Source organism: Thalassophryne amazonica, chromosome 21 (assembly GCF_902500255.1).
Source record: "Thalassophryne amazonica chromosome 21, fThaAma1.1, whole genome shotgun sequence".
Lineage (NCBI taxonomy): Eukaryota > Metazoa > Chordata > Actinopteri > Batrachoidiformes > Batrachoididae > Thalassophryne > Thalassophryne amazonica.
The window spans coordinates 39,059,637-39,081,222 of NC_047123.1; the positions used below are offsets into that span (position 1 = coordinate 39,059,637).

The following is a 21,586-nucleotide window of genomic DNA, read 5'->3' on the forward strand; positions in this document are numbered from 1 at the left end:
GAGACAGAGACAGAAAGAGAGACAGAGAGAGAGAGAGAGACAGAGACAGAAAGAGAGACAGAGAGAGAGAGAGAGACACAGACAGAAAGAGAGACATAGACAGAAAGAGAGACAGAGAGAGAGAGACAGAGACAGAAAGAGAGACAGAGAAACAGAAAGAGAGAGAGAGAAACAGAAAGAGAGAGAGAGACAGAGACAGAAAGAGAGACAGAGAAACAGAAAGAGACAGACACAGAGAGAGAGAGACAGAGACAGAAAGAGAGACAGAGAGAGAGAGAGAGACAGAGACAGAAAGAGAGACAGAGAGAGAGAGAGAGACACAGACAGAAAGAGAGACATAGACAGAAAGAGAGACAGAGAGAGAGAGACACAGACAGAGAGAGAGACATAGACAGAGAGCAGTGTTGCTGCAGCGGGTCCACCCAACATCTCGCATGGTGCCAGACCCAAGCCAGCTGAGGGGAGCCACCCCCCTCACCGAAACCACAAACACAGTCATGCCAAATGCACCCCCCCAACACTCCTCCCACTGTCATGCACGGGGGGGGGGGGGGGGGGGGGGGGTGTCTCCTACCAGGAAGTACAGCGGCAGTAGACTGTTGCTCTGTTGTTGGCAACAACAAACAAAGGAGTTCCCCACAAAGTGACAAGACAGCTTAAAAAAAATCTTTTTGAACCCATGTCCTTGTGGTTATTGGTGTTTTTTCTGTGCTTTGTTGTTTCTCAGCAGCTGCGTTAAAGAATATGAAGGCCTAAACAGAACAACTACAAATCTAAACTTTGACCTTTGTTTTATGATAATTAAGTGACCCAATCTATTTGGACATTTACAAAATTCATGAGTTTACTCCATAGCTAATAAAAAAAAATCACCTCACATGAAAACCAGACGCTTCACTCAAAAACAATCAGAACATCACAGGTTCAATTCCCAAATGGCCTTCATTACAGATCATCTCCACTTCCGCCATCTACAGTATTTCCTGTCACACTCAACAGGTCATCAAGAACACACAGTCCCACATAGAACCACAACATCCGGGGTTCAAACCCCTGCTGCCAACTTTTGTTTGCGCTCTGCCCTCTTTCATTAATTTATCTCCATGTTTGAGATGAAACAAAAAAAAAAATTTATACAAATACAGCTCCAAATTCAACCACAACATTTTGGGTTTGATTCCCTGCAGGCAATCTTTGTTGTCAGCCAACTCTGCTCTCTTCAGCCATTTAATCTCAGGGGCTGCTAACTGGTTATTTACAGGTTAAACAAGTGACTGAGTTTAAAAAGCCTGTAACCTGACATAACCACAACCTTCTGGGTTTGACTCCCAGTTGGTGACCTTTGTTGGCGTGAAATCTTTTTATCTTCTATCAATAAGGTGCCCAATGCATGCTGGGATACAGACACGTCACACATAACCACATTAAGGGTTCGAATCCAAACAGCTGCAGCTCTTCACTCATCTTGGTAACTTTTTAAGTGTTCCTGTTTACCTTACACCCCAAATCACTGACCCCTGACAGCGGACTGCTCCGCCTCGCAGGTGGACGGCGGGTCGAATCCCGGTTGGGGTGTTTTTGTTGCAGGTCTCCGCTGTTCTTCCTTAATATATATTATCATCAAGAAGCGAATCCATCAGACAGAAACTCAAGAACAAAGAGGTATGAGTTCCAAATACCGATCGGAAAACCGGTTTAGTTTGAAACCAAAACTTTCTGATGGAGTTATGCACGCGCACCGTGACCTCAGATAAACCGGCGCCAAAACGACACACAAATACCGACGGTTATCTGACGGCGGCGGACGCACTTCTGGACTCACCTGACAGGACGGCTCCGGCGCCGGGAAGAGTGTGTGTGAGAATAACGGCGGCAGCAACGAGCGGTCGGTAATCAGCGGCTGATCCTCCGCCAGCAGACTGCTTCAGCCAAAAAAAAAAAAAAAAAAAATTCAGTCTGGCGGGTGGTAACACGCAGCCAATCACAGGCAAAGGTGTAGCGAGCTCCGGCCAATCACAGAGGAGGCGGTGCGTGATCACGACGTGACAGACAGCTGATTGGACAAGGAGGGGTGCGTGGCTGGCGGGGGCGTGGCCGAGGAGTCAGCGGTGTCAGAGTAAACCCGATGAACCTGGTAACGTGCACGAACTGGGGGAAAGGTTGGACAACGTGAGGCGGGTGCGCGCAACAGCGGGAGCGCGCAGGCGGCAGCTGCAGATTCAATTAACCGCGAGAAAAATAAAATAAAAATAGCAATCTGATTTCCCCGAAATACAAGCAAGGTGTATTATAACAACAATTTAAAGGTATATGCTAATATTTATGTGCGATATCAGTTTTTTCCCATTTCTTTTTAACTGCAGAGACAAAAATCTGACAAAAAAAATAACAAAAAAGACAAATACTGAAAGATACGATTTATTAAATCATTGTTATAACTTCAACTAGCCAAAAGACCACTAAGTAATATTTCACTCACTCACCTTCAACTGCTTATCTGGGAACAGGTCGAGGGAGTAATGTTTCAAATTTTCAAAAATATCAATGTCTCATTTTAGTGATGATTTACACACTATGTATAAACATTCTTTTCCTTAATAAGACTTCAGTTCTAAAAAATAAAACAGCAATTCTATATAAAAATATACAAACACCAATATTATGTTATATACTCGTACGTGTACATTTTTTATGTGATTTTTGTATATATAAACAATTAAAACATTACACTCCAATGTAAATATTTATTAAAAACTATTTATTAAAATTTAAAAACACTTGAAATAGTCTTAGACACAACAGTATTGTAAAACCACTGATGATAAAAGGTAAATAAACATTTTAATCTGATAAAAACATTTCTGAAATAGGCTGTTACAGCTAAGATAAAGAACATATAATCATAAATAATAAATAAGATTATATATCAAGACAAGTATTTGCTCACTCTAACAGTTTTGCTCATGTAAAATGCAGATGTAAACAGAAGCGTGTGCAGATTACATACATGTTGTGCACACGCGTGTGCTCAGAGATATCCTGAAACCGAGAGCAGTAAATGACTGTAACTCAACTCCAAGCATACAATGACAGCAAATGTTAAGTTTGTGTTTTGTCCACGTGCAGCTCAGTCTGCTTTAATGCATCATAGTAAGTAAGACCCTTCAGCTGCTCCCTTGTTTGCACTCTGGGTCGCCACAGCAAATCCAAGGTAGATCTGCATGTTGAATTGGCACAGGTTTTACGCCGGATGCCCTTCCTGACGAAATGTAGCAGGGGTGGGATTGAACCCGGAGCCTTCTGAACTGAAACCAAGCGCATTAACCACGTGGCCACCATCCCCCTGCTTTAATGCATCATAAATACAGAAAAAAAAAAAGTGTTTTGTAATGTTTCTGAACAGTGGACATGTGGAATATAGTGAAACCAAACACAGCAACAGAAACAAAGCCCACAGGAGTGGAGGGGTTTTTTTTTTGTTTGTTTTTTGGCTGTGATCCTGTTTTTTACCTCCTTCACGTGCATGCATCGATGCACGTGAACTCTGTTGCAGAAAGCAACGACAGAAAGGAGACAAAGAAAACATGAGATGCTGCAGCTCTGTGGACACACCATCTTATTGTCTTCTTCCTGTCAGATTTTCCTCTGTGGGTGAGTGGAAGCTGCCTCCCCGCCTCCCCAGCAGCGGGCGTCGTTGAACCCGGGGACTCCTCTGCTGAGGTTGTAAACAGCCTCTCTAATAAAGAATTCCAGGGCGGGGCCAGGAGGCAGCCACAGAGCCTCTTTCTTTGTTGTGGCTGCACGTTAACCCTTTACAGCCGCCACTGTCATCGCCACGACAAACACAGGAAGGGCTCTGGTGGAGGGTTGTGAAAATACGTCATCTGGTCTCGAATGGAGGCGGACAAAGAGCTCACTTCATTCCTGCCCGGTGACTGCTGAAGCCGGACTCAGCCCACGGCTCTGACAGCGGTGTCCTCAGCTCCAGTGTTTGTCTAAAACCCCGTGCACAACTTATTAAATAAGTTACACCCTTTGTTCTCTTTGTGAGTGTATCTGATCACATGTTCTGTCCTTTCTGCTCTGTCACATTATTTCAACCAATCAAATGTGACATGGTAATCAGGCAGCTGGCTCCTCTTAGAGCTGGCTTTTTAAGATGTGTTCACTTAAAGCTTCATTCATCAGACTCTTTGTTCGCTGCTGTTTGAGTTGAAGCGCATTAGTCAATGAGGCGGTTCGAACAGACTGGCGCTGTTCACTTTAAACATCTACCTATATAAATTTAAACATCGATTCAGGTTTGAGCCGGCGGCATCTTGGTCTGTCACAGATTTGAGCTGGTCGTCCAACCGCTGCTTCACAACGTCCAATTAAATCATTGCTGAAATGAAGAGCATCAAAGATCTCATTTGACTTGTAAACACATCACAGAAGTTAGAAAAGCTTCAACCGTCATTTCATTGAAAGAAAAGACACAGAACACAGTTCAGTCGTTTTAACAAAGCTGAGAACAAAACCCACGAATGATTGCAACATTAAACGTCAGCGATGACCAAGTTCCAGCGATAAATCAGGGCACGGCCAAATGTTCAATCCAGCTCGTAGTGTTTTTAGGATTCACTGCAGTTAAACACTCATACATTCATGTTACTGAAGGAAAAATGGACTATAAACTGCTCTGATCCTGGTTGGAAGTGTGCGCTCTGAGTGCTGTTCTTATTTTTGTGGCACACACTGCCAAGTTGCTACACACGCTCTGGCTCAAAGAAGAACTGGGACAGAAGTTGTATCTGGCAGCCAGCCTGGGTGAAGTCAGTTCACCTCCAAGTTCAACGAGGTTGAGAAACGAAAAAAAAAAAAAAAAAAAGGAAAGGGTGTTTGCTCAGACGGCCCCTCCACAAAAACTGTTTCCAGGCAGAAAACACTCCCAGAGCAGAGCTGGAGCCGCCGCTCAGCTCCACCAGCTGTTTGCAGGATGAAGTCAGAGCGCCGGCCAGGATGGCACAGTGCATCATGGGAAAAAGAACCACAGATACTTTCCACTGTGGGGACAAGTTGAGAATGATTACCTTATGGTACCCAAAAGCTCTCATCCCTTCTGCTTCCAGGTTTTGACTTCAGTCTCCATTTTGCATCACAACTAGTCACAGAGTTGGGTTCATTTAATTCTTTCTTCTGATTATCTTAAAAATGAAGCATGGGACTGTGTAAACTAGGTCAGAGTCCATCCATCATCCAGGAAGAAGTATTATTTAGCTGCTTCATCAAGCAAGCTTTTGTTGTTTTTGTATCTCTGATGCCGATTTGTGAGGTTTCTTTATTTTGCTCATTTTATTACCGTTTTTAACTTCACTCTTTCATAATTTGTTCACAGTATTAATTCCCAAACTACATCTTGATGTCCCAGTTTTTGACTGTCCTTTTTTCTGTCTTCCACTTTTTCTTTCACAGTCAAACTTTGTTAAAGGGGGCATTTTGTGCTGAACTCTTTTATAATCACATTTGTATGACAAGGATTCATTTGATGGGCAGAACATTGGCTTAGTGGTTAGTACTGATGCCTCACAGTGAGAAGGTCATGGGTTCGATTTCCACCTGTGTCCTTTCTGTGTGGTGTTTGCGTGTTCTCCCCGTGTTTGTGTGGGTTCCCTCCGGGTGCTCCGGCTTCCTCCCACATCCAAAGATATGCAGGTTAGGTGGACTGGAAACTTTAAATTGTCTGTAGGTGTGAATGTGTTTGCTTGTCTGCATGTGTCCCTGAGACGGACTGGCGTCCTGTCCAGGGTGAACCTGCCTTATGCCCTGTGACTGCTGGGTTTAGGCTCTGGCCCCGAACTTTAAAAGGGTGAAGGCGAATTTTTTTTTTTTTCTGATGAACCCTCTCGCGCTTTCATGCAGCATAATTTAAAATAATATTTATCCAGTAAAGGTTTGCAGGACAACACCTGTGGGTGACAAGACAAGATGGTGCCCGGTGGCAGCTTCCTGATTGCCCTGCGTTCAGAGAGGGGGCGTGGCCAGACAGCTGCTCTTTTCCATTGGATGCAGCAGCTCTTGTGGAGGACTCCATGAGCCACGTTCATTTTCACAATGTATCACCTCCATGTCTGAGGACTTTCATGCTTTAAAATAATTTTGCTTTTCTATGAAGCGTTAGTCGTCTAATTCGAACGGCACTCAGAGTGCAGACACTCAGGCCAAAAGAAAAAAGATCTTCTTACGGAGGTATTTTAACATGGGCTTGCACGTTTTTTAAAAATCATCATTGTAAGCGCAACGGCTCCACCCATTTTGTGGCTCCACCGAAAATGTAAATTTCAAGTACAAGTTTACTGAAAGATGGGTTATTTTTTGTATTAATGCTGCTAAATGGGAACAGAATCTGTTAATTAAAAGAGATTTACTGCAGGGCTTCTGATCCATGAACTCACCACTGACCTCACAGCTTCAATTTTGTGTTTGAACCCTTTGTATGGGCCAAACGCTGCTGCACAGCTGAGCTCAGTGAGTTCAACTGCAGCGATAACTGATGTGGAAGGAGCGAACATTAAATGATGCATTTCCTGTTACACACTTAACACATCAAAACTTTTATTTTTGTAATAATGGTTACCACCTTTATAGCCGTTTCTTATTTTTTGGTCCCCTCACATCCTCGTAACTGTGTCGTCTTCGGGTCCGGCCTGCGGCACGTTTTGCTCCTGGTCTTGGTGGTCTCGTTCTCAGCGCCGCCCTCTCAACTCGCTCCACCTCCTCGTACAGCTGCGCTGGCGTCACGTCCAGCATGAAGGAGAAAAGCTTCAGCAGCCACACAAACATCCGTGGAAGTGTCGGCTCCAGCTCTGAATAGTGGCTGCGGCACGTCCTGTGGACAACGGGAAGACGTCCCCATCAAGATTCTCCACCTGTACTACCAGGGTCAAAGGTCAATATTTATATAAAAAAAAAAAAAAAAAAAAGCATTCAGGGATGATGACCTCCAATCATTCTCATTTGACACTGAAGGAATCATGAAGCTCTGCCTGAACCAATCATTTGATCCATGTTTCATCAGGTCTGCTGGAATTCAGCGAGGTGCTGGAACTTTTTTTTTTAAACTAGTAGAGAACTCAGAGTATAGAACTCTGCCAGAGTCCAAAACATAACGGGCATCAGGACTATGTGGAAGATCTTTAAGCCAATCGGATGAACAGGATTAAAAAGAACCAACTATAACGTGGGCCTGCACCGTTCCACATCCTGACCCTTAACCCAAAGTGACGTGCAGAGCGGATGAGGTCTTTGTGAAATAACGTGGAAGCTGCAGAAGCAGCTTTCTGTCTCCAACGGTCACTCAAACAACTCATTTAAAGCCCAAATGAAGCTGAAGATAAGAGTTACGATGTGAACATTAATCTGGATTTATGTGTCAAAGAGGTGATCATGAAAACAGCAGTTTGACTGAAGACAGATGTTCTGCACGGCACCTCCAGCTGGACTGGAGGCTGAAGCAAGCAGCTAACTGCTTAACTGGCTATTTTAAAACTTCACATTATGCACAGAAACGTGCATGTTTGCCTCCGTAGGATCCTCGCTGTGCTCACAGAAACTTTCCCTTTAAGTTATATCAACAAAAATGCTAATAATAAATGACTGAGTCTGTTCAGCAGCACTGACACACATCAGGCTGGACGAGGACGAGAGGATCAAACAGAGCGAAGACAACTGTGGCGAGAACTTGTGTCCCACATTCACAACAACACGGCAAAAGTGAGTCCTGGTCTGCTGTCACAACCTAGAGCAGGGGTGGGCAATCATGTGCCATGAAGGGCCGAGACCCCGCAGGTTTTCCTTACAAACAATCACCTCAGCAGGTGATTTCATTAATGATCAGGGGAGAAGCTCATCAGCAACCCACCTGCTGAGGTGATTGGTTGCAAGGAAAACCTGCAGTGTTTCCACCCTCGTTGCCCACTCCGGCCCTAGAACCTGGACAGTCCAGCACTCAGGATTGAATCATGGAGGACTGAGCCACAGTGAAAGTCTTGCTGGTTCTGAGGAGCTGGACTTACTTAGGACGGTAGCACCGCAGCCCCGAGCACCAATAGTCCGAGTTTACCGGTACCAGGATGTTGCGTTTCCGAGTTATGGCGCCATCCAGCCTCTTGTGGTGCATGCTGGGTCCATCGGCTCCATCCTGGTCCCCCCAGCAGAACCTGAAGCTGGATGGGCTGCTGTGGCTAACGCCCGCCGGTCGAGACGACAGCTGCTCAAAGCAGATCTGCAGCTGCTCAGACACTCCTGCACGCACACAGAGTTTGAGGTGTTAATCCACAAAAATGTCAAAGCACATGACAAAGCTAATGCTCCGCCCATAGGCTACAGGAAGTAGTTTATACATCCGTGTGTGTTGTCAAACCTGTGCAGCTAACATACACAGCACTGAGCAAAACTTTAGGCACGTAAGGGTGTATTTTTTAAATGGTGTCCTGTTTAATCAGGTGTTATTAATAAGAAATCTCCACAAAGATTCACTTTGTCTTCATTAATATGCAAATTTATATACCCCCCTCCCACCAGTTATATATAAATAAACACTATGATCTCTGATACTTACGTTTCTTTTTTATTCCAATGCGTTCGTCATGCCTGGTCACTGCCAAAGGCTGCTGGGTCACCCACTGTTTCCTGCAGACCAGATAACTGATCACCGTAGAATCAATCACCAATGAACGGCATCAGAGGGCTGACGTACATCATGATGCCACTTACACCAATCAAGCATAAATAAATCAATAAATACATTGATTATCAATATAAAGTTTTGATCATCTCTCTCGTCCTATTAGTTGGGGCGAAACAGCAGAAAATGTTTTGGTTTTTTTTTCAAGTTTTTGTTGACTTTGACCTTTTTCCAGATCCTCACCGACAGTTTATCATCTCAAGATACATGTCAAAGCAATATTTCCACCTATGTTGCTGAAAATTCGTCCAGCCATTTTTTAGTTATCGTACACACACACACGACTGATTACAATACCCCACTAGACTAGCATGCATAATAAATAAATAAAAAACAAGCTTCCAAGCACCTTAGATTACTATTACACAGCCACATACAGGAACATAATGTCATTTAAAATTTCCACCAAATCCAGGTGTAAATGTTAGTGTCATGCTCAAACGAGCTCTGAGCGTCATCATGGAGTGAAACAGCTGATACGCACGAACGGCACTACCTGTCAAATAAAGAATTTGTAATCTTAAATTTTGTTCAGCATTTAGAAACTTTTTGATGCATAGTTTGGGAAATGAGGAACCTAGAGTCTTTCCAGGTGAGATTCGGAACTTCTTACAGTGAAATGAACAGTTCTTAGCATTAAAGTCGTTAAATTCTTCAGTGTTTGTGCCGTCAAAAGCAGCCAATCATAGAACCTGATGAGTCTGCAGGATTCGTTAATAATTCACCTGGCGGAGTCTTCGTCTTTCCTCTGCTGAGCTCTGAGCAGAGCCGCCTGCAGCAGCCGGTACCACCGCCTTAGGTTAAACACACCACCTGTGAAACACAATCAGTCAAGAGTCCATGTCCATCTGCAGCCCATCAGGAAAAGCAGCGCCACCACAGACACTTGCAACGCAAGTCCGGGTCCCACCAAGTAACCGCTCGCTTGACACAAAGTCATTCCAATGGAACCAAGGAGCCTCCAAAGCAGAACCACGCACACCCAGAACACTGTTTCGAGTCCAAGTCTCAGAACCACACAGTGAGACAAGACAGTAACACACTCACCTGGATCGAGCTGGTCACCTGCATCGTTGGACAAATTCCTGCAAGACACAAAGGTTCACCGTAAACCAAAATATGATCTCAAGAAAGAAAGAGAAAGTCCACCTGACACAAACTGTGGGCGGGACCTGAGTCACTCCTGCAAGTTAGCAAGACTCCTTCAGCTGCCGCCGGAGTCAAATCAGAAAAATCAGATTTTAAATCAGATTCAATCTTCTGTTTCTCTTTTTGACATTAAATACAGTTCTTCTTTGTCTTTCGGCTGTTCCCGTTAGGGGTCGCCACAGCAGATCAATCGTTTCCATCTCACCCTGTCCTCTGTATCTTCCTCTGTCACACCAACCACCTGCATGTCCTCTCTCAGCACATCCATGAACCTCCTCTTTGGTCTCCCTCTTCTCCTCCTGCCTGGTGGCTCCATCCTCAGCATCCTTCTCCCTATATACCCTGGGTCCCTCCTCTGCACATGTCCAAACCATCTCAATCTCACCTCTCTGACTTTGTCTCCAAACCGTCCCACCTGAGCTGTCCCTCTGATATGTTCATTCCTAATCTTGTCCATTCTTGTCACTCCCAAAGAGAATCTCAACATCTTCAGCTCTGCCACCTCCAGCTCTGCCTCCTGTCTTTTTGTTAGTGCCACTGTCTCTAAACCATACAACATAGCTGGTCTCACTACTGTTTTGTAAACTTTCCCCTTCACTCTTGCTGATATTCTTCGGTCACAAATCACTCCTGCCACCTTTCTCCACCCACTCCACCCTGCCAGTTGACCCCAAATATTTAAACTCATCTACTTTCACCACTTGTACTCCTTGTAACTGCACTATTCCACTGGGCTTCCTCTCATTCACACACATGTACTCAGTCTTGCTTCTACTGACTTTCATTCCTCTTCTCTCCAAAGCATATCTCCACTTCTCCAGACTAGACTCAACTTGCTCTCTACTCTCACTACAGATCACAATGTCATCTGCAAACATCATAGTCCATGGGGACTCCTGTCTGATCTCATCTGTCAACCTGTCCATCACCACTGCAAACAAGAAAGGACTCAGAGCTGATCCTTGGTGTAATCCCACCTCCACCTTGAATGAGTCTGTCATTCCGACTGCGCATCTCACCGCTGTCACACTATTTTTGTACATGTCCTGCACTACCCTAACATACTTCTCTGCCACTCCAGACTTCCTCATACAATACCACAACTCTTCTCTTGGCACCCTATCATAAGCTTTTTCTAAGTCCACAAACACACAATGTAACTCTTTCTGTCCTTCTCTGTACTTTTCCAACAGTATTCTCAGAGCAAACATTGCATCTGTAGTGCTCTTTCTCAGCATGAAACCATATTGCTGCTCACAGATCTTCACCTGTTTTCTAAGCCTAGCTTCTACTACTCTTTCCCATAACTTCATGCTGTGGCTGATCAGATTTATGCCTCTGTAGTTACTGCAGCTCTGCACATCACCCTTGTTCTTGAAAATAGGAACCAGCACACTTCGTCTCCACTCCTCAGGCATCCTCTCACTTTACAAGATTTTATTAAACAATCTGGTTAGAAACTCTACTGCCATCTCCTAGACATTTCCATGCCTCCATTGGAATGTCATCTGGACCAACTGCTTTTCCACTCTTCATCCTCTTCATAGCAGCCCTCACTTCTTCCTTGCTAATCTCTTTTACTTCCTGATTTACTCTCACCACATCATCCAGCCTTTTCTCTCGCTCATTTTCTTTATTCATCAACTCTTCAAAATATTCCCTCCACCTTCTCAGCACACACTCCTCACTTGTCAGCACATTACCATGTGCATCTTTTACCACCCTAACCTGCTGCACATCCTTTCCAGCTCTGTCCCTTTGTCTGGCCAATCGGTACAAGTCCTTTTCTCCTTCCTTACTATTCAACTTCTTGTACAGCTTGCAATATGCCTTTTCCTTTGCTTTTGCCACTTCTCTTCCCGCCTTACGCCGCATCTCCTTGTATTCCTGTCTACTTTCTTCATCTCTCCAACTATCCCAAAACTTTTTCGCCAACCTCTTTCTCCTTATGCTTTCCTGGACCTCTTCATTCCACCACCAAGTCTCCTTGTCTTCATTCCACTGTCCAGATGTCATACCCAGTACTGCCCTAGCTGTCTCCCTCACCACATCTGCAGTACTTTTCCAGTTGTCCAAAATTGCTTCCCCTCCAACTAGTGCTTCTCTCACCTGCTCGCTAAATTTCACACAACAGTCTTCCTCCTTCGGCTTCCACCATCTGATCCTTTGTTGAGCTCTCACTCTCTTCTTCTTCTTTACCTCTAAAGTCATCCTACAAACAACCATCCTATGCTGTCTAGTGACACTCTCTCCTGCTACCACCTTACAGTCTGTGATTTCTTTTAGCTTGCATCTCCTATAAAGAATGTAGTCCACCTGTGTGCACCTTCCTCCACTCTTATATGTTACCCTGTGCTCCTCCCTTTTCTTAAAGTAGGTATTCACCACAGCCAATTCCATCCTTTTTGCAAAATCAACTACCATCTGTCCTTCCCTATTCCTATCCTTGATACCATATCTACCCATTACTTCCTCATCACCTCTGTTCCCTTCACCAACATGCCCATTTAAGTCTGCTCCTATCACCACTCTTTCATGCTTGGGCACACTCTCCACCACCTCATCTAACACACTCCAGAAATCTTCTTTCTCCTTCATCTCACAACCTACCTGTGGGTCATATTCACTGATGATATTCATCATCACCCCTTCAATTTCCAACTTCACACTCATCACCCTGTCAGACACTCGCTTAACCTCCAACACACTTTTAACATACTCTTCCTTTAAAATGACCCCAACACCATTTCTCTTCCTGTCCTCACCATGATACAACAACTTGTACCCACCGCCGATGCTCCTGCTCTTACTTCCCTTCCACTTGGTCTCTTGCACACACAATATGTCTACCTTTCTCCTCTCCATCATATCAGCCAGCTCTCTCCCTTTACCAGTCATACTACCAACATTCAAAGTCCCCACTCTCATTTCCACCCTTCTAGATTTCTTCTTCTCCCGCTGTTCGTGGCAACGTTTTCCTCCTCTTCGTCGTCGTCGTCGTCTTCGCCCAGCAGTAGCCCAATTTCCACCGGCACCCTGTTGGGCAATAGCACCGGTGGCGGACGTTGTTAACCCGGGCCGCGACCGATCCGGTATGGGAATTCGATTCCGAGTCTGCATAGTTGGGTTGGCTTGTTTTACGCCGGATGCCCTTCCTGACGCAACCCTCCTCATTTATCCGGGCTTGGGACCGGCACTCAGAATGTACTGGCTGCACACCCCATGTGGCTGAGTTGACATTAAATACAGTTGCTTTGAGCAAATGTTCAGAGTATTTTCAGAATGTCAACAAAACATGAGCATGAATGACGCCGTTTCCACATTGTGATGATGTGACTGCTGGGTTTGGTCCTCTCGTGATAACGGCGATGGGAGGTTAAGTCCCGCTAAATATTGTCATTTTGTTGTTTTTTTTTTTTTCTTCTCCAAATTCAATATTGCCATGACATCATCTCTTATCAGGTTTAACACACTCTGCATCTCTTACTGCGTCCTCATGTACAGCATCATGTTTTACACTTTCTGTGCATCATGTGACCTGCAGCAGCAGAAGAGGTTTATCTATTGCAGTATATATATATATATATATGTGTGTGTGTGTCTTTCCATTAAGCACAATTTCATTTTGCACCTTCAAGTTATCATGGAAACCTGCCAGGTGACCAAGTTGTTCTGGACCAACTTGATGTGTGATCAACCGGAGTGACGGTTCTCTGAGGGACGGTTTGGATCATGTGACACACTGTCAAAACTGATTACCATTCAGTGTGGTCGTCCAGGCCAAAGAGGAACTTCATGGTGATCACGATGAGGGCGGCGGTCTGGACATCATACTGTGGGAGGACAGTTTGGGACGAGCAGTCAAGCATCTGTGAAGCTTGATGTTCCAATCTGGCAAGTTCCATCACCCTGCAGACCCAGACGTGGAGCTCGTCTGTGACCGCAACAAGGACAAAAGAAAGACAAAAATTAATTCACAGCTGTTCATCTTCACTGTTCAGTTTAAATAAAAAAAAAAAAATCTTAATAATCTTAAGTAATTTTTAATTCTGTAGACAATCTCTTATCATCACTCATTTTCAACCACTTAGTCCAATTAAGGGTTGTGGGGGGCTGAAGTCTATCCCAGCAGTCACAGGGCGTGAGGCGGGTCCACCCTGGACAGGACGCCACACTGTCACATGAACACATACAGACAAACAAACAAACACACTCACGCACCTACAGACAATTTAAACTCTCCAGTCCACCTTTGGATGTGATAGGAAGTAGAGCACCGAGAAGGAACCAACACAAACATGGGGAGAACATGCAAACTCCACACGTCCGCGTTCACACCGGACGACACGCGAGCGACGGCGGCGACAGGTTGCCATGTAATCCCTATGGAAGGACGCGTTGTGGCGCCACAGAAGTCCAAGGCACGCAATGCGATGTGATAGACGCGAATGAAGCGCTTTTGAGCAATTGCCGCGTTTGTGGCGCAATATCACGTCGCGTCGCCCTCCTCCCCAAGTTGAAAAATCTGAACTTTTTCGTCTTGTCGCAATGACCAATCAGGGACTGGATATGTAGTGACGTGGAGCTGTCTGGAGTTTATAAATGATGTGGACATGTCCTGTCTCTGGCAGCCAGCCTGTGAGCAGGACTTATGTCCATCCATCCATTTTCTTCCGCTTTATCTGGAGTTGGATCGCAGGGGCAGCAGCTCAAGCAAAGCCACCCAGACCTCCCGATCCACACACACACACCTCCCCCAGCTCCTCCGGGGGAACCCCGAGGCGTTCCCAAGCCAGCCGAGAGACGTAGTCCCTCCAGTGTGTCCTGGGTCTTCCCCGGGACCTCCTCCCGATGGGACATGCCCGGAACACCTCTCCAGCGAGGCGTCCAGAGGGCATCTGAAAAAGATGCCCGAGCCACCCCAGCTGGCTCCTTTCGACGTGGAGGAGCAGCGGCTCGACTCCGAGCTCCTCCGAGTGACCGAACTCCTCACCCTATCTCTAAGGGAGCGCCCAGCCACCCTGCGGAGGAAACTCATCTCGGCTGCTTGTACTCGCGATCTCGTTCTTTTGATCATGAGCCAAATCTCATGATCATAGGTGAGGGTCGGAACGTAGATCGATCGGTAAATCGAGAGCTTTGCCCCCCTACTCAGCTCTCTCTTCACCACGACGGTCCGCTACAGCGACCACATCACTGTAAGATGCTGCACCGATCCGTCTGTCGATCTCACACTCCATCCGTCCCTCACTCATGAATAAGACCCTGAGATACTTAAACTCTTGAAACACTTGTGACTTATGTCCCTTTTGTTCTTTATTTCATAATTATGACAGAGTTTGAAGGGAGAGCGTGAAGCAGGACCGCAGCAGCGGCAGCAGCCGTTTTTTTTCTTTTTACGTGCACATGAACGAATCGTCCATGAAGATTATTTTATTTATTAACTACACAGATGTATAAGAAATCAAATGGTGACTGGTTTATAACACGATTATGACCAAGTTTGAGGGGAGAGCGAGCAGCAGCCAGTTTTTTTTTTACGTGCGCGCGCGAACGAATTGTCAGATAATTTTATTAACTACACAGATGTATAATAAAACAAATGGTGACTAGTTTATAACACAATTATGACAAGAGTTGGAGAGGAGAGTGAGGAACTGCAGCGGCAGCAGCCAGTTTTTTTTTGTTTTTTTTATTGTTCACATGTGCGCGCGCGAACGGGACAGGAGGTCCTCAAACTGGGTCCTGGCAAGGCGGAAGTACCGCTGAAAGCAGGCGTCATCCAGACGCATCTCCTGCAGCAAATAATGAAACTCCCTGAATTGGGAATGGCTCATGAGGATGTTGTGAACCCAGAGACGGTGCTGCTGGTGACATTTGTCAGCTTTCCACAACAAATAGAGCACAGCAACTCGTGTGATCAAGGTCCGGCATGTTGACTTGACAGTGAGCGGAATGGAAGCTCCTCCTATTTGATGACGCATTGGGACAAATTTTCGCAGTGAAAGCAGAGCGATGCACCAGGCGATGGTGGCGCATCCAATGTCAGGCGAGAGATGCGAATTTGTGGCGTTGTGTGTCGTACGGTGTGAACACGGCATTAAAGAGAGTTGCAGAGAAATATGTCTTTGAGCACTGCCTGAGCCTGAACAGACCTGCAGCTAGCCGGTAAAACACAACAACAGACTTTCTCCAAGTTCAAAAGTGTATTTTTTAAGGTTTGGTCACATTGTAGCTTGTGGGAAAAAAAAAAAAATCATGTGATGTGAAATAACTGCTGAAAAATATGGGCAGTTTTAACTCTGAAGCCCAAATCTGTTTTGCTTTTTGACAGAATTTGCCTCCTCATGATTTGATTTTTTTTTTTTTTTTATGTCTTGAGACATGTGGAACACTCGCTGTTCACAGACTCGTTTTCACGTCCGTCCGTAGTGATGCAAAGTCCCAGAGACTCGACTCCAGCGATCTGACCACTGGGGGGCGACAGAGTAGTTCACAGATTACATCGGCAGGTTTTTATTTATTTATTGTTTGATGCAATATCCAGTTAAACTTATCATCCTCAGGCATCGGTTAAAGGCAGGTACGACACCCAAGTCCAGAACGGCTCTGATGTCTTCATATGAACCTTTACCTTTTGCGGTCATACCTGGTAGGTTAGCATCAATCAGGTAGCGCAAGCTGAGCATGGCTGGATGCAGCGCACTCTGCTGGCTTACTGGAGGAAAAGCAGGTAGCTGCAGGAACACCGCCAAGGCCTGAGCCTCCTGATGCACAGCCTTGTGGGACGGAATCTTCTGTTTATATAAAAAAAAAGGATGTTGTCATCAAACAGTGAAAATGTTTAATAATAATAACTGAATGACTTGAACAGTGCAAACGTCGTGACCTGGACTCTGAAGATGTGAACATCGTTGCCTTTTGGCTTCATGCCTTCAGGGAGATCCTCACACGCACGAACATACGGGACATGTCCTTCATTCACCAACCTGAGGGCAAATGCCAAGACTGATGCTAACAGCTAGAAATGTTAGCCCCATTACAGAAATCTGCATAAGGCACATCATTAGCAACAAAAATCTTAACTGGAAACTGTTGAAGTGCAGAACTCTGTGGACCTGATCAGTACCTGAGCAGATCACTGAGGGTGAGCGCCTCCCTGCACCAGACCAGAGCCAGATGGAGCAAAGCCAGAGTCTTCTGCATGCTCATCAAGAAGCGACGCTGCTTCTGGCGTCCCGTCACATAGCTGAAGGAGTCCATGGAGCCCGACAACTGCGACCAACCGCTGCAGCTGTCTGCGCAGCGAGACCAAAGAGTCAAAAACGTGTGTGCAGCGAGATTAAAGGAGACTCATCACTGATTAAAGACTTTCAAGCAGAAGATGAGGATTTTATCTTCAACTTCACAAAATCGGTCCTCAGCACTGCAAGCCTGCACATTTCTCACCTGTTCCTATTCTGCTCTGCTCAAAGACGCCTGACTCATTCAGGTGTTTGGTAGCTCCTGATTGGCTGAGAACACCTGACTGAGCCAGTCAGGGATGGATAAAGAAAAAAAAAAAAAAGGTTCTGAGAATTGCATTTGTGAAATCTGTCCTCGAATAAAGACTGTACCAGTGTTTTCACCCAAACTATCATGACTAATTAACACATTATGACAAATATTTCCTTCTCGTTAGCAGAGTACACATACAGCTAACAGAATCAGTCAGTAACTCCATAAAAAAAAAAAAAAAAAAAACTTCATTCTGGTCTGCAATTTTGGGTTCTGACAGATCCAGATGAGGAACAGTGAACCTTGTTTTTGGGCCATGCTGGCATCTTCAACATGAGATAAAAGATAATCAAGTCAATCATGAAGCCCAGTTAACTAATTACCTGTGTTGAAGCTGGATGTGCTGAGTGGGTTCCTGTCGGCATCCGTGTCACTGGTGGACACGACGGGAACCTCTAAGGTGTTGTCAGAGTCCAGACGTTGCTGAGGAGAAAGGACACATAGATGGAGGCTGTTTTTATTTTCGGCCCTGCTGTGAGACCTTTAAGACCTTAAAACCAGTTTCAGGTCTTTAAATCTGCTGATGGAGGTCAGTCACATGTTTGAGGGAAGTCATGGACTCAGATGTTTGTGACTGAATCACAGTGTCTGATATTTACTTAAAAAAAAAAAATCCAAAGGTCAAGCTTCAGGAGGTCATCACACTCCGAGACCCAAGGTAGTTCTGTGATGGATGCAGCTACACCAACCTGTGCTCCCAGGCCTGAGCTAACCAAAAAACAAGAGCAATCTGAGATTTCTGTCATCCAAGGACTCAAAATAACAAATATGCGATTCATTTCATGACCCGGACTTCACAGCACAATGCAATAACTGCATCCTGATCCAGAACGGTCCGACTGATCGAGATGTTGCAATCTGATATTTAAGTCACAAGCTGAAGCTAAATAATGTCTTCCTGATCTTGGTTTTACATTGTGGTGTCGTATCCGTGAAGTAGTTTTGACGTAATCCTTAAAAGTGTACAAAGTGAAATGCTGGTCCAGAATCCGGATCCAGATCACCTCCCAAATTTAATGGAGTCTTCTGAGGCTTAACACCAATGTGTGGTGAAAATTTGATGGAAATCCGTTAAGTAGTTTGGACACAATCCTCAAAATCAGACAAAGTGAAGCATACAAACTGAAATCCTGATTGAGCATTTAGATGTGGATCATCTCCAAAATTCAGTGGACTTCTATGGCCTAATATCTGCGGTGAAAATTCTATCAAAATCCGTGCAGCAGTTTTGCGTAATCCTGCTCAGAGACAGACAGACAAATAAACGCAGATGATTTCATTACATCCTTGGCAGACGTAAAAAGTCAATTTGAAGACACGTCAGTTGTCCTCAGCCTGAACTCACCAGCGTGAACGCCGATGTCCACACGGGTTTGGTGGTGTAGGCCTGCTGACTCTTCTGCAGATACAGTCTCCAGAGCGGGCACAGAACCTCATCCTGCAATGAGACACCACGTCAGATCCAGCAGAACTCTCAGGGATTCTGATCGGTTTTGAAGGATGGGAGGAAAACAAGACCTTGAACTGTGAGCAGACTCCTAGACGGAGCAGAGCATCAGCCTGGTTCCTCAGGATGACCTGGAAACCCTCACAGACCATCCACTGGCACCCACTCTCTGAAAACATGGAAAGGTCAAAGTTCACCCAAAAACAAACCAACAAAACACACATCAACAGAAACAAGGAAAGGTGAAAATAAAGTAGTCCTCCTCAACACACTTCATGAAGTGTCACTAACATTCATGTTATATTAATTTCTTTGTTGGGGAGCCGGATTTAATCTCCACTGAACTACTGCAGTACCAGCTCCTGACACAAGGGGTGCACTATTAAGCGCTAACAAAGCAGTGAAGCGCTGTCATGAACACTTATCGGAGTGAAAGATTCTCAGAAATAGTGGATTACATTTTCAGGCACATCGGATTACTTTTTTTTTAAAGTTGCTGGGCCAGGAGTCTGACTGATTCCCATGTTATTTCTTATCAGCACACACACATGGACTGACCAGATCCTTTGTTTCGGGATCCTCTGCCGACGGTGGAGACCTGGGAGCTTTTAGTGAAGGTTGGCTCCACCACCTCTCTGATTCTCTGAGGACGTTTGGAAAAATTCACTAAATTAACAACACAAAACAGCCTCTGAACAATTCAGTGCCGCCACCTGCTGACACACATCGGAACTACACACTAAGAAGCACCACACAAGACTGCTGGTTTTTTGCAACGGGGACTTAATTTTTAATTAATTTACCACAAGACAGAAATGGCAAATAATCTGATGTAAAATATTAAAAATGCTACAACCCGGTTACAAAACCAGAAATTGGAGATTTTGTGGAAAATTTTCATGCAAATCAGCAATTAGATGTGGCAAATGTTGAACCTGGACTCTGATTTGGAACTGGTGCCTGGATGCTGACAGCCAAAGTGGAACCTGCTGTGGATGAAGTCTATGCTCCGACACCACTCTGGGCGACCTGGGAAGGTCACGACCCACAATATAGGTGAATCTTCTGAGAGTCCGTCAAGTAACAACATCAAGTACAGTTGTGGCGTTTATGATTTAAAAAGAGTAAACACAGTTGTTTGACAATAAATGGCTTCACGACCTGGATCCCGATAAGCACCAGAGAATGAATGAATGAAAGTAAGTCAGAGTCAGCCTGTACTGCTTTTAAACTGGATCAAGGAAGTATTCTGGTTTTAAGTGGATAAAGCTAAAATTAACTGATCCTAACTAATTAAAAACTACATATATCTGGATTTAGGACTATATTACTGGGTTCTGGAAAAAACAAACATTGGGTATTTTTTATTCTACATCTGAAGTTTTACAGACTCCGATAAATGAATTTGTAGCCAATTAAACTCATTTATTGCATCCAAACTTCGGAACATGCAGAGAAGCGGCTGACTCTTTTACCTCGATGACGTTGTGGCAGGATTTACAGTAGAAACAACCCCCATCTGAGACGCCCCAGTCCACTGCTGAGCACTGTGCACACGCTTCCCTGAATCCACCCTGAAACCACAAACACCACCAATGAGTCTGATCAGGAACTAATCAGAACCAAGTCAGAAATGTTCTGCAGCAGCTTTCAGACAGACGGCCACAAGCTGCTTTAGTTATAACGAAAAGCAGTTAATAAAACACACACACACACACACACACACACACACAAAGAGGATAAATATCCAATCAAAGTGCAAATTAAAACCAGAAAAACAAAAGTGGTGTTTTCAGTGTCCAAGGAATCAATGGATGTAACAGACAGATCATTAAACCAAAAGGTTTTTAAAAGCATTTTGAAAATAAATGCAACAAACACTGTCCATATTAAAGTCAAAGAAATTTTTTTACTAACACCATAAAAAAAACAAGCTGGCAAAGTTCTTGTTGTGAATCTGTAACAGTGGATTTTTAAACAGAGGAAAACTCGAAATATCACAAAAAGCTGATTGTAAAACACACTTGAGGTTTTAAAGCACAGACTTAATTAATAAAAATCTGTTTTTGATGGCTGCGTCTTTATCCACGTTTTAAAACCATTCTTGAAACCTGTTTGTGAAGCTTTCTTAGCAAATTTCACATAAAATAATTTCATTGTTTATCCAGAAGTCACGCAGCAAAAAAAAAACAAAACACTTTAAATGATGCCATATACCGCTGTTTTCAATACTACCAAAATTAAAATTAGAATGAAACCTAAGAATCGTTTATTACCGTTTCCTCATCGTCCATTTTCAGAGAAAAATGAGTTTTTAATCGATATTTTTAAACTTTAGCACGCTGCGTGGGTCGGCTTCTTCTTCTTTCTCCCGTAACGTTCACACCGCACGACCTGTGGCACACTACCGCCACCACCAATCCAGAAACTGAACTACAACTACGTAAAGTAAAACGGTTCAGATTTTCAAAGGATAAAAAGCAAAGGGCTGTCTGATCTGTCAAAAGCTATAAAAACACACTATACTGGATAAAAACCTCAGTTCTAAAGATATCTCTATGAAAGGTGTCAAAGATAAATTGTGAATAAATCAAGTCTGATCTTGCCTGTGGCAGTTCTGCGTCATCCAGCTCGTTTTACTCAAGTTGACCTCGAGGTTCTTTTGTAGTTTGTAGTATTTTAGTACTGGTACCACAGTCTCCTATACA

General features: G+C 44.5%; 1 protein-coding gene across 1 annotated transcript; it reads right to left on the bottom strand.

The window, feature by feature from the left end:
* Positions 1 to 3,895: 3,895 nt before the first annotated feature.
* taf1b (TATA box binding protein (Tbp)-associated factor, RNA polymerase I, B) lies at positions 3,896 to 21,271 on the bottom strand. Its single transcript, XM_034162401.1, has 16 exons — positions 21,155 to 21,271; positions 20,354 to 20,452; positions 19,437 to 19,521; positions 18,950 to 19,047; positions 18,777 to 18,869; positions 17,755 to 17,854; positions 17,004 to 17,172; positions 16,764 to 16,863; positions 16,524 to 16,671; positions 13,634 to 13,808; positions 9,773 to 9,810; positions 9,451 to 9,538; positions 8,600 to 8,670; positions 8,055 to 8,283; positions 6,620 to 6,868; positions 3,896 to 4,384 (listed from the first exon to the last, which is right to left on the bottom strand). Exons 1-15 carry the CDS (start codon positions 21,170 to 21,172, stop codon positions 6,622 to 6,624), a joined length of 1,758 nt encoding a protein of 585 aa, XP_034018292.1. The 5' UTR covers positions 21,173 to 21,271; the 3' UTR covers positions 3,896 to 4,384; positions 6,620 to 6,621.
* Positions 21,272 to 21,586: the final 315 nt, after the last annotated feature.